At 38.5% G+C, this 14,185-nt stretch overlaps 1 protein-coding gene across 5 annotated transcripts in view; it reads left to right on the top strand.

Annotated features, from left to right (window-relative positions):
- gulp1b (GULP PTB domain containing engulfment adaptor 1b) overlaps positions 1 to 14,185 on the top strand; it is a 123,831-nt gene that overhangs the window by 66,421 nt on the left and 43,225 nt on the right. For 3 of the 5 annotated variants that reach the window (XM_042336101.1, XM_042336100.1, XM_042336098.1), the window contains exons 3-4: positions 5,210 to 5,338; positions 12,109 to 12,185. The exons of 1 other annotated variant lie outside the window; for it this stretch is intronic. In XM_042336101.1, the coding sequence (XP_042192035.1) occupies positions 12,158 to 12,185 (28 nt within the window). In that variant the 5' untranslated portion in view covers positions 5,210 to 5,338; positions 12,109 to 12,157. The remainder of the gene's footprint in view (positions 1 to 5,209; positions 5,339 to 12,108; positions 12,186 to 14,185) is intronic. One more of the 5 variants, XM_042336097.1, reaches the window with a different exon arrangement.

Genomic DNA, 14,185 nt, shown 5'->3' with positions numbered 1-14,185 from the left:
CATAGTTGGAACTTGCAGTTGTGCTAAGACCTAAGCATGCAATGGGTTTCAGCAGAGCGAAGGAGTGTGGAAGTAGCAATATGGAGCATGATCCTGTTGAGATGTTTTGAATGCTTCTGCAGTTTTAAGAGCCAACCATTTCTTTAGTTTTTTTAAAATTTTATTTAATGTTTCTGATGATACAAAGATTGACTGCGCCCCTTTCAGTGTTTTTCACCCAACTTATTTTCCTGAAAGTTTGGTAGCTGAAATACCTGTTGGTAGTTTGATGGAAATATTCTTTAGCCACACAAAGCAATTTTTTACATCAAGTTTGCTCTGAAACTAGTGAAGGGAAGAACTGGCTTGAACTGAATACTATTGAATGCTGCTGTGTGCAGAGGCTGCAACAACACAGCTGTGCAAATGTTCAGGCTAATGTTTTGCAGTTTTGAAAATGTCAACTTTAAACTCTGTTGTACTTTGTGTGATGTACAAATTCCATCTATCTCAAAAATAGTTCCTCCACTTGATTTTGTTTAATTACTTACTGTAAGCAATTACTTTTTCAAAGATTATCTGAAGTTTTTTCTGTTAAACTGGAGGAATATTTAAGATTTGTAAGTGTTTTGTTAAAAGTATGTATTTTTTAAAAAAAACTTTCTTACATAATCTCTCTCCCTCACACATTACACTGTTTATATAAAACATCTCATCACATACATTCTGTTAGTTAAGCACCCTAACTCTACAGTAATATTTTACTGAAAACAGAATTCTGTGTGTGTCTCTGTGTATGAACAATTGCAACTAAAATACAAATATATTCAGAACTAAGAAAAGGATGTGGATGAGAAGCAAAATGGTCATTTAAAAAAAATCTCCCTCCCTGTATTCTTTGATCCTTAAATCCGTTTGAACTAACTGTTTAAGATTGTATTATCTTTTACAATGTGACTAAGTGCTTTTCAGTAATTGGAACATTTTTTTCTTAGCAGCCTCTTTATACTCTGTTACAAGCAGCAAAGTAGTTTTTTTTTAATCCATCATTATGGTGAGTCTCCCTTTTAAAAAAATAAAATACAATTATGCTTAACTGTAGCATTGTGTGTGTCAATTTCTCTTGACTTTTGAAATAATGTTCACTTTCGTCTCTTTTATGATAATAATCCTTGCATTTGATATAGCACCTTATGACAATGTCAAAATGTTCACATGATTTTACTGTGAAGTGTAAGAACTGTGGGTTTGGAGTCTATGTATTTCTCTCCTGTCTTCCTCCTCTTCTCATCTCCCCCTGTCATGGTAGGGAAACAAGTTTCCACTGTAACCACCTCTTTAATTAAGATAAATTGATTCCAAAATATTATCCTTCTGCTTCCTAAGCATGATGTTTTCATTGCCATATTCCCATTGCAACAGCTTGAAGAATGGGTCTGACTCATTAACCAAGTTCAAATGGTTCATTACCTGTTAAGCTGATTCCTTTGGATCATTGCATCTGTTCAGCTGGATGATTCTAACTTAACCATTGACAATAAAACAAGCTGCAAGAAAATGATATCATTGCATGGTATTCCCTGGGTGGCAGTTTGTACGAAATCTCAACTTACTATTAAAAGATACCTTTTCTGTGTGTTTTTCTACTCTGTGTAACTAGATGGGAGAGGAAGACTCCTGGATTTAAATTGAGAGCTTTTACTGGTTGCAGTAGCGTAAGGAACACAAGCCGAGACTATTTCTGACACCAGCAGAATAACTATTTGTCTTTGCTGTTAAATTAATAACAATAATTATAGGGCCTTATATCAAATTGCAAATCACTTCACAGTAATTAGTGTAGTGAATGTTTTTGTAGGTAACTGTGGTAACTAATTTGTGCACATAACGTCCAGTATACAGCAGGATGTGAGTAACCAATTTAACTGGAGAGTTTGGTGGTTTGGATACTGACAGAAACTCTTCTCTTTTAGAATAGTGTCCACAGGGACACACAGCCGGAACCTCTTTTTAGTGTCTCATCTGAAGGATGGAGTTTCTAACAATGCAGTACTTCCCCCAACACTATGAGGTCAAAGTACCTGACAAGGGATTTGAACGACCAACCTTGTGACCCAGAGATGGGCACAACCAACTGAGCCAAGCCCAACACACACATGCCACATGCACAGCTTGGGTTGGACAGGGTCTCCATCCACACTATTGCTGCCTGCTTATATAAGTGGCACAGGTGGATTCATACCTTTTTCCCTAATGTTGAGGAACAGCCAGTGGATCAAAAGATCCTTGAAGTAGCTACTTGCAAGTCTGATCTGAATCACAGACACTGTCTAGGTCTATTGCTGGGGAGCTAACTAAACTAAACAAGGACAATGTCTATGGAATATGCGGTCCCATGGGAACGGAAGTTAATGAATGAGGGACGGCCAAGGTTTCTGAAAGAAACTCATGTGAAGTGTTTTTTTTAATCAAAAGAGAAGAACATTTGATAAGAAACTGTGATGCTGATTTTCATTTTGCACTGCTATTGATGTTTGTGTTCGATATTGATCCTTTGTTCAATGTTGAATTGCAGGTACCCAGTTTTGCTCTTTTTTATTTCTTCAGTGTTGCTGAGTTTTATTTTTACACTCATATGTGTTGGGTTTTAGTTCTTCAAACATCCAATTATCCAGTCAGAAGCCAATGGAACAGACTGTTCCGAACAATTTGTGTTTTGGCAAAATCTGAGAGTGAAATTCTGGAATAGAATTGCTGAGGAGTTGGAAAATCAATTTCTGTTGAGTTTTGAAGTTGGCCACTTTTTTCCGAAAGTGTTCGTACTGGATTTTTCCACTAAGATTGGCAAAGCTCTTATTTTTTAAATAAATATTTCCCATTTCTCTGTTTCCCTGTACATGTCTCTCACAGTACTCGTTTGTTACAGTGATTCTTGCTATGACAGCTCAGAACTTTCATTTTTCAGTATTCTTACCAAACACATTGGAAAATCACCGCAGTTCTTGCACGGAATTATCTATCATAACGCAATGTTATAAAATTATTGAATCCTACAGCACAAAAAGAGGCCATTCAGCCCATCGTGCCTGTGCTGGCTCTTTGAAAGAGCAATCCAACTAGTCCCACTCCCCCACTCTTTAAATAACCTTGCAATTTTTTTCTTTTCAAGTACATATCCAATTCCCTTCTGAAAGTTATTATTGATGCTTCTACCACCCTTTCAGGCAGTTCATTCCAGATCATAACAACTCACTGCATAAAAAAAATCTTCTGCCGTCTGGTTCTTTTGCCGATTAGCTTAAATCTGTGTCCTCTCGTTATCGACCCACCTGTCAATGAAAACAGTTTCTTCCAATTTACTCTATCAAAACCATCATAATTATATATAGCATTTTCAGCAGGATCCCCATGGAAGCCCCTTCAAAGCTACAAATGAAGAAGTACCTATGTTACCTGCACTATTGTGAAACACAACGGAAATAGAGAACCATGAAGGAATCAGGAGTCATTGTTTAACCTTGATTTGAAATGTTGCACAGGGCATGTGACTTGAATTTCATCTCTCTCATATCAAAGGTTCAACTTTAAATCATAAAATACTGCACTGAAGAACAAAAAGATGCAATCTGAGGACTAGTTTGGTGATGCTCATTACCTTTTGTTCTAAGGGATGAATTAGACAACAATGTAGAATTCCCTCAGGTGGTAAAATTGTAATCTATCAGTGGTTCTATATTGATTTCCTCTTGTCCTATATTATGAATGGTTCATGAAGCATCAAATGTTTTAGAAAGCAGATATCCTGAAGAAATAGATCACTGACCAGCTTTGACCATCGATCAGTGGAATCATGAAATTAAATATTTTAAAAAAAGTGAACTTCATTCCATTGTTCCCTCATTGCTGTATCATGACTAGAGCTTTTGTGAAGACCATTGTAATAATGATTGCTCCATTATAAAAGCTCTCATCATTGAATATTCATCGTCTAGGCTAGTCAAAGATTATGTCCACCTTAGTTTGAAGCAAGCACTCAATTAATAATGCAGCTTATTCAACACTCCCCTCAACAAAAGTTTAATCTTTATCTTGAGTCTTTCCATCTCATCATTTGTATTCTGCAGCGATATTGCTCATTAAAGTTTGCTAATTTTCTGCTTTTGTTGTACATTTGTCTGCTAATCGGTCAGGAACTATAAATCATTGCTGCTTTCTTAATCTTGTCCTAGTTACCATGGAGAAATACTAAGTTTCCAATATCAAATCTTATTGCAGTGCTCTTTCGCTATAATTGCAATTTTCCATCCTCCAAACCGTTTTGCTCCTGAAGATACTGGCCTTTGCAGGGGGACGGTTCCACAGGCCCTGTTTGTGCTGGAGAATAGTTTCACAGACGCTGATGACTTGTGCCAAGTAATGGTTCCAAACTCATGTTGAGATATTCATTGTGCTCTAGCACACCTCTCTAGAACCTTAACCAAGTTGTTGTTCTAAACTCACAAGTCTAAATGCACAGGGCAACTCGGTGAAAAAGCATTAGAATTACTATCCAATGCTGCACTATCCATTGTTTTTCAGAACAGATCATCCTAAATAAGTTTCATATAGTTTAAGGATAGCCTTTTTAGCAGATATTAACAACCAAGATGCCTATTTGACAGTTTTAATTACTGTATTGCTGAACGATGCCAAATACTGCCTCTAAGTGAACTTGCGCACACTTTCCAATTTGAAACGGATGCTGGAATGATAATATAAATTATGACCAAGACACTCGTGCGATTATTCTAAAATTGTAATGCTTTTCCACTCCTGGCTGATTTACCCACTCGACCACAGTTGTGAGTTTGGTACTTGGCGCATTAAATCATAAAATTCATGCCACGGATTAAATTCTCTTTAAATCCAAGCAGCGGGCTATGTTCTTGTCAGGCAAAGAATTGTTCTTTAACAAATCCCTCGAGTCTGCAAGGATAGTACTTTTCTTAAAGAAAGAAGGTCACATTCCAAGTTACAAATCTATCTGAGGTTGGATTAAAAGTACAAGATTACATTGCAGTTTGTGAGGAGTTGAGAAATACCTCAGCCAGTCTGTGGTGTGGTTATAGGTCCCATAATACATACCAACATCTGTCTCGCAGCTGGAAGTGATTAAGTTGAGTTAGAACTTCCTCTTCACAATCCCAGTCTTTTACCAAGACCAGTTAAGTTGTTTCTGTTCTGTTTTCAGTCTGTTTCTAAATCTGCGGGAAGAAGGTCACTATCTACACTGCAGCCAGCGCTGGTCAACAATTTGAAAGGAATTAGATTTGGGATTAGGAGGGACTCGCATCTGCATGCCTCCTTGATACAAAAGTAGGTCAGTGTTTGGTTTGGTTTCCTATTGCTGTAAGTAGACTGCAATGTGACGTGTGGTATGGATATGTAGGAATGAGCTGGTTTGTGATTACTCGGTAGCTGTGCTGTGTCCAGTGGACTGGATATCAGAACAGTATGTAAACAACTCAGGCAACAAAGGAAAGTTTGAAGTGATTGAGTGTTTTGCGCTTGCAGGTTTGCAGCGGGTACTGCTGCAGGAATGTGCTGTAGCTACACATCCCATAAGGTTTAAATTAGTGAACTGAGGACTGATTCAAAGAAGCGGAGATAAATAATAAATCATAATAATCCTTGCATTTGATATAGCGCTTTTCACGTCTTCGAGACGTCTCAAAGCGCTTCACAGAATATGCTGTAAAGTGAATTGACTATGTATTTGTGGGCGAAACGGTGCAACCATTTGCGCACAACAGTGTCCCACAAACAGTTGAAGTGACCAATTTATTATTGTTTTTTCTTTCTTGAGGTATTATTATCAGGCGTATGGAGTAAGGAAACTTGCCCTGCTGAGAATCAAACCCAGGTCTCTTGCTTGCGAGGCGAGTGCTCTAAGCACTGAGCTATAGGACTCCACAATAGTTGATTCACCAGATGTCATATTTTGTGCATGAACTGAGATGTTTTCTGATCATTGCTTTTAACTTTTTAAAAAAACAACGTGAAAGCAACCTTGTATATTTCTGGCGACATAACGAAATGAAATAAATGTGCACATCTTATATAGAAAATGAATTTAATGGCTTCAGTAATATACTGCAACTTCTTGTGGTTCAAAACTTGAGATCTATCTTTCGGAATCATTCTTTTTGACAGTCAGGAGTCTGAAGTCCCCTCTCTGTGTTTGATAATTTCCAGTTCACAAGCTCACAAACACAAGAGTTTCTCATTGCTGGGGTTGAAATGTGCATATTCTCCCTGAATGAGAGAGATATATAGAGAGAAAGATGTACCCTGTTTGCCTACACTTGGAGAATGCTGGTGTGAGTTGACAGAAGCTAAGACATTGGAGACCCTTAAGTGCATATGAAGTACTTTACAGCTAAAACCACACATATTATTATTATCATTATGAGTGCAAAGCTTTTTCAGTTAGGACCAGCCTACACATTAGGAATTTGACTTTCAGATTTATAAAGAGCGAAGTGGGAAGAATCCCCAATGATATTTCCAAAATGATTAGGTTGTGCGATTACAGAGCAGTACAACTTACTGAATAACCTAATTATTTGGATGGGGGAGAGAACTGTAGACAGTGGATCCCATTATAACATAATAATTGTGGATGCTTAAAATAAATGTATGTGAAATCATGTCATAATGAAACACATTACAACAAGGTTCTGCTGTAGGTCCTACAAGATTTCTGCTAATACAGTTTACTCTAGATACTCTAGTTCGACCACATCACTCCCACCCTCGCTCGCCTCCACTGGCTCCCCATCCCCCAGAGGATTGATTTCAAGATCCTCATCCTCACCTACAAGGCCATTCACGGCCTTGCTCCCTCCTACCTCTCCAACCTACTATCCCCCTACCTACCTGCCCGTACCCTCCGTTCCTCTGGCTCCGGTCTGCTCCACATCCCCCGCCCCAACCGCCCTACTATCGGTGGCCGGGCCTTCAGCCTCTCAGCCCCTAGGCTCTGGAACTCTATCCCCAGTGCCTTCGCCGCTTCCTCCCTTTCCTCCTTCAAGGCCGGTCTCAAAGCCTTTCTCTTTGACCGTGCCTTCAGCTCCCCTCTCGACTCTCTTCCCCCTCCTCGCTCCCTCCCTTCCCTCCCCTCACCCTGACCATTTCTCCCCTCCTCTCTCCCTCCCTTCCCTCCCCTCACCCTGACCATTTTCCCCCTGCTCGGGTCATGACCCAACTGTGCAGCGCCTTGGGACGTCCTCCTGACGTGAAAGGCGCTTTATAAATGGAATCTTGTTGTTGTTGTTGTTGTTGTACTCTATCTAGACTGTAAGATTGTCTCTTCAGCCTATGTATTCAACACCAGTGGCTATCCTCCTGGGAGGGGAGGTAAGCAGATAAATGCAGTTTGTTGTTGAAAGCAGAATGTCTGGGATTTGTGTGAGCAAGACCCGTTTGTAATTCACGGTTAAGTTTAAAAAGGATAATTTACTTGTATAAATAAAATTATTAATTGAGTTGATTGATAAAATACTTCAGTTACATTAAATTTAATAATGTATATTCTTCAGTAGAGGAGTAAAGGGTAAAATGACCTACCTGGCCCTGGAGTAACTGAGAACATGGATACATTCTCCATCCTCCACTCACATAAAGTGCAAGCTAGATGTATTGTCCTCGTTATGAGATCACCATAGATTCACCAATCCCCTATTCTCTCACAACGTCATGCGAGAGGTTTGGATGAAGAAGGCTCTTTGGCCCATTTTATCTCATTCTTTCAAAACATCCACCCTGTCTCCTTGGCCTCAGCCTGGTAAATTCTTCTAGTCGCTATTTACCCTTTATGTAAAACAAAACCAAAAAAAATTCTTCCTGGTGTCTGTCCTGAAATTACCCTTTACAACTCTAAACCTGTGTCATCCTGTTCAGTTGTCTCGAGGCATCTGAACATATTGTACTGAGTTTACTTTCTCCATCCCATTTAAAATCTTATATATTTCTATAATGTCCCTTCTGAGATAGCTCTTTTTAAAATTCAAGAGACTAGTTTGGCTAATTATTGCTCGTAGCTCATTCGTCTAACCTGGGGATCGTGCTTGTTGCTCTCTGCACTACCGCTAGGGTCTGATCAGGATTGATCAGAACACTGCTCGTGAAAATAGGTCCATTTCTTTGCTAGATTGGTGGAGATACATCACTTGATTCCCAGGAAAAATGGCCACATATTATTTCACTGTCAGAGATTGGATTATCGCCCCCTCCCCCCTCCTTCCGGCAATTCTACTTAAAAAGATTATATGTTACATAACTAGAACCATGCTTGGATGATATGTTTATTGCCAGTTAGAGGAGGGAAAAAGCCACATTACCTGCTTTGTCTCCAGCTATAGACATCTGCTGGATAGCCAGCATTGCAGGAAATATATCAGGATGCTCAAAATACAGAGAGTGCCTCAAGCATGGAGTCTCCCCCAAGGGCTTTTTTGAACCATTAAATGGAATTGGACGCTGTACTTGGTATGAATGCAAGTTAGCGATTTTGCAAATAACATGAACTCAGCTGATAAGACTGAGCAGGATTGAGTTGTTGCCATTGCAGTGGATTTTCTGTTCATACAGTTTTTTGCTCTGTGCATATTATATATTATCACATATTTAAAATCTTTAACTTGCTTTCTGATTTGCCATTTATAATGGTGAAAACTGGACCCAGCATTGTACACCCAAATTACACGTGTGACCGTACAATGTCTAGAGTGAACAGGCAAAATGTTTCAATAAAGGTTTACTGAAGCCTTGCTAAGTTTCCGAAGCATTGGAAATATATGACACATACCAGTATCGTACTTTCACGCCTTCTGTGGTCAACAACTTAAAGAGAAAGAGGACAACGTGGAGCCCTACAGTCAGAAGCAATCCTTATAACATCTCTTGGTCAAGATCTCACATCAGAGCTTTAGGCTCCTCTGTTGAAGGATGAGACACGTATCCAATTGGGACTTTTCCTGGCCTTCTCCCACTGGGATAAGGGTCTAATTTGCTGCTTTACTTCTTGGGATTGCTTACCAATCTCTGCTCGCTCACATAGCCAGGATCATCCAAACAGTAATTTTGCAGTAGCCACAGAGTATAACATGTATGGGTAAGCTCTATCATTAGAGCTTTGGTTGGGCGGGACATTTCTATGTTTTTATAGTCATATTTGAGGTCCTGTCTGGGAGACCTCACTTATCTGCAGATCAAGTGACTTGCTTTTGTTTGCAATAATTGCAGTTTTCGGACTCTGGCTTTAACAATTTCAAAATTGTTTAAAGATATGTGCAACAGTATCTTTTGCAGTGATTCTTGCAATGCAAACTATGTTGCACAAATCAATAATTATTATTCTAAAATGACAGGAAATTTACGATTTCCTTTTGGGTTGTGATTCTTCATCTTTACTTTGAAGTAGTTTAACCTCTCTGAGAGTATACTAACTGTCTGCAAGCCATAGCTTTCACACAATAAATAAGAAAGGATTGCAGCAGAAGATCAATTGACAGTAACCAAAAGTTGTGGGTCAGAATCAATCTTGTATAAATGTGAAAGAACAAAGCCAAAACTGATGGTGAGTGACCCCAACAAGAGCCAGAATAAAGTGTAAGTGGCATTAATGTTTGATGTAAGTGACAGCAAACAAGTGCAGTAAAGATAAGAATTTTTAAAAAATCAAATAGCAGGGATAAAATAATAATTCTTCCTTCTGGTAAAGCACCATTCACATCAGTAGGATGTCTCAAAGGGCCTCACAGGATATGCTGTAAAGTGTAGTGACTGTATTTTAAAGGGGCACATGACAGCTAATTTGCGCACAAACAGCCATGAAGTGAACAACCAATTTTATTTGGAGATTGTTGTCTAAGACACCATAAGAAACTTTCTACGCTTTTCAGATAGTGCCATGGGATCTTTAACGCTCACCAAAACAGGCAGGTGGGACCTAGGTTTCACATTGTGTGTCAGCCTAACGTAGTGGTTTTACTCTTGCCTCTGAATCAGAAGGTTGTGGGCTACCCATTGAGCCTGACATGGACATAATGAGAGAAAAACCACAAAAAATTCTGTAATCTGAAATTATGCATGTGCATGTTGGGAAAGAGAGGGGTAAGAATAAAATGGGGATGGTTGTTTTCCTCACATTAGAAGACAAACAAGGTTTAGGAAACCCTCCTACAGGATAGAATGATTATCTTTCTCCTTTCTCCCTGCCCTCCCCCCCACCCCCCCCATGAAGATTTGTCATTCTTTACGCCAACTCACAAGGGAGTTCATTTTTCAAACTGAATGTTTAATCTAGTTTACAAGAATTGGCCATTCAAACCAATAAATCTGTCATAATTGAAGCTCGAGAGGCATTAGAATTACAGCTAGAACAAATAATGATATCAACCTTGACTTAGAGGATTTACTTTGTGTTACAGGAATTCAATATTAGCTCATTGTGTACTCATAGTTAGTTCTTTTGCTGCGACATGATTCTTCAACAATTATAGTCTGGATAATCCTGGTCACAGACTGTTCTGTGTTGCCTAATAGGAGATGTGCTTTTGTGCTTTGTGATGTGGGATTGATTCCTCTATCTTGTTTTTGTCGCTCTTAAGAAGGAATCCTCCTCTGGTAATACTTTTTGGCCACAAAATGTACAGTCACTACACCTTACAGTCTATTCTGTGAAGCGCTTTGAGATGGCTTGAAGACGTGATGAATTATTATATCAAATACAAAGATTGTTATTATTATTATTACTTGCCTAGACAGCATCAAAACTCTAGTTCATTTTAAGGATGGGATTAGCATTTTGATCCTCTGAGACTAACATTGAGGAGAGGTGCATTCCCCGTATTAAAAGATAAATCTGGCTCAAATACTCCTACAGAATGGAATGTTTACTTGTTATTGGTTCTGCCCATGTGCTATTCACTCTCGGGGTTAACTTAGTTAGATTTTCTTAAATGCTTTTATAGAGTGCTGATCCCCAAACTATCTTGCAACGTATATACTTGTATATTATAGGTCATTTTCACTGAAAATTTGGTCTTTGCTTGATCTTCCTGTTTTTTTATTTAACCGTGAGGAGGAAGCATATGTGCGGAGGGAATACTTGGTCTAGATTTTTTAAAATATTTATAGAGTGTTTTAAAATGTCCAGAATTATACAAATTCTCAAATACAGTTGAAGTTGATTCTTAATGTTGAAGCTGTTTTTCCCGTAAGCTTGTTTAAGAACCAACAGAAAACTGGCTCCAAAGTTGATGAGTGCATTCAAGAATTTGCAAAATTCTGGGTCCGCTAAGATGACACGAAAATGAAGTGAATCTACATCCAGGTGGAATTTCTCCTCAATAGTATTAATCAGGACTAATTAAAAGCAAATGTTCTATTGATATTATAAATGAACCACAAATCTAACAAGTTGGGTGTCTCACTACAGCAGGTTATAATAGGAATTCCAATGTAATGTATGCCTCGAGGAATACAATTTCAGACTTTTGCAAATGGGATTCCAAGTTTGTTGGTTTTATTTATATATACTGTACATATATATATATATATATATAACCACGTTGCACAATAAAGCAGTACAGCCTTTTTAAGGGGATTTTAATTTAATGTGTGCATCATGATGAATTTGTCTTGGCTGTTATTATTATCATTGTTGCAAATCAATAACTTTAGAGGTTACATTTTTCAATGGAGCAAATACAATATGTTGTACACCAGTTGTAAGCCAATTTAATGTGATCCTATTTCCATGGGCGACAGGATGGTAAACATTTGTTAACCATTCGGAAGTATTTATTTAATAAAAGTGAAGCCAATTCAGTTACTTGAGTTTGTTCTACGGTCGCTGATTTTGGCAATTTGGCAATAAAATCTTCATTTGGCAATAAAATCTACCCGAGAGACTATAGAACAAATTATAATGAGCTTGGTACTGCGACAAATTATTCAATGGTTGCCAGTTTGTAACATCATGGAAATTGCACTTATAGTGCTTGATGCATAATTATCTGCTTAAAAAAAAATGCAAGCACCGCTTAAGGATTTCTTGACCTTATACATATTTGTCATTTTCAGATAAACCTACTTGAGCATTGCTGGTAGATTCAGCTGAATATTTATCAACATGAACCGTGCTTTTAGTAGGAAAAAAGGTAAGTAAATGTCTCATCGATTCTTACAATGAATGAACTGTTCCTGGGATTAATACAGTAGTCTTAATGTGCTAATCTTGTCAGTTGTTTTAGTCCACCAATATACATTAGAAACTACTGCAAAATCTAACAGATTTATTTGAATGGAAAGGGACAAAAAGTAGTCAAATCTATTCACAAATGTTGCTTTGCACAAGCAATGTTTACCTGTTGAATTCCAACCCTGTCTTTCGGACTATGATTGAAGTTGCCATTGAGGAACTACTATTGAGAATCCATTTGCTCAATCGCTAAATCCCAGAAGCTGTTTCTTATTTCTTATATTATTTTCGTTCTATGTTCTTCCATTTGTGTATTGAGATTTTTTTTAAAAAAGCACTTTTTGATGTATTTCCTGTTCAGTTTCATCCACTTGGATCCTCCCTGGATATGTTTTGCTTTATGTTATCAGTGCAACACTGAGAATAATAATAATCCTTGCATTTGATATAGCGCTTTTCACATCTTCTCGACGTCTCAAAGTGCTTCACAGAATATGCTGTAAAGTGAATTAACCGTATATTTGTGGGCGAAACGCGGCAGCCAATTGCGCACAGCAGTGTCCCACAAACAATCGTGGATCGAAAATGACCAATTTATTATTGTTTTGTTTTGGAGGGATTATTATTAGGCTCTGTGTGGAGTAAGGAAACTTGCCCAAGGTTTCGCCCTGCCTGGAATTGAACCCAGGCGAGTGATCTAATCGCTGAGCTACAGGACTCCAGCAGGTGTAGTGAGTAGATGCACAGTTTAGGGACTAGGAACTCACAAGTTTGAATCCTGATCCGTGCTGAATTTGTTGGTCCCAATCAGGGTATATGGGAATGCTGAATTGACTCCAGGTTTCACTGGGTTAGAGAAGGGAAAATCAGCCAGGGTTCCTGCTGCTTCTTTCTCTGTAACATCCTCTACTGGTTTTGTGTGTGTGTGTGTGTGTGTGTGGCTGCCAGGGTGGGCAGAGATGAGGCTTGGCTGTCTTAAGTCTGGTGGCCTGCCAGGACTCACTATCGAGCCTCACACATGAACAATGATCAATTGAGCAGAGTAACAGAGGACAACCCGCATCAGTAACACTTGTCCTTAGGAAGAGGAAGCCAGACTAGAAGCACAGAGGCATATGGGGAGAAACTTAGAAAAGTAATTGGATACACTGTTGTTTATATTAACAGAAATTAAACACGATAATATATAAATTTTACTTATTCATCAATTGTGCTAAAAATACTCTGAGTACCTTTTCATTCCTTTACCAAATTTAGGTACTTCTTGTGTTTTTATTCACATCATAATAATAATAATAATAATAATAATCTTTGTATTTGATATAGCGCCTTATCATGTCTTCAAGACGTCTCAAAGCGCTTCACAGAATATATTGTAAAGTGAATTGACTGTATATTTTGTGTCAAAATGCCTCAGCCAATTGCGTACAGCAGTGTCCCACAAACAGTCATGGATTGAAGTGAACAAATTTATTACCCCCAGTGATCCGCTAATTGACTAACAACTAGGTTCCTATTTACTGCAAGGTAAACAGAGGTGTGTGGAGTAATGAAACCTGCCCAACATTTCGCCTTGCTGGGAATCAAACCCAGGTCTCTTGCTTGCGAGGCGAGTGTTCTAACCACTGAGATACAGGACTCCATGTTCACATATATCTAATGTCTGCACAGAACTATCAAGGCCCAATGTAGAGTGACTTGCATTCTGTCATGGAATGATCGATCTCCTTCTGTAGTTAGCAAGATCAACCTTGAAGAGTCTTTTTTCAGGTGTTAATTGTTGAAAGGAAGTCCTTGATCTCAATATCCATTTTATGACATAGTACATGGAATAAATAAAAGGGACACAATCCATCAAGATTGTTCTGCGTGGGCAGATCTAATCCATTAACCTTAGGTTCCTTCACTTCCCCAGAACTGCAAGCCCAGCATATCAACACCTTTCCTTCGATTTAAGGT

This window comes from Callorhinchus milii, unplaced genomic scaffold, assembly GCF_018977255.1.
Source record: "Callorhinchus milii isolate IMCB2004 unplaced genomic scaffold, IMCB_Cmil_1.0 Scaffold6, whole genome shotgun sequence".
NCBI lineage: Eukaryota > Metazoa > Chordata > Chondrichthyes > Chimaeriformes > Callorhinchidae > Callorhinchus > Callorhinchus milii.
This window is presented reverse-complemented; position numbering and strand designations above follow the sequence as displayed.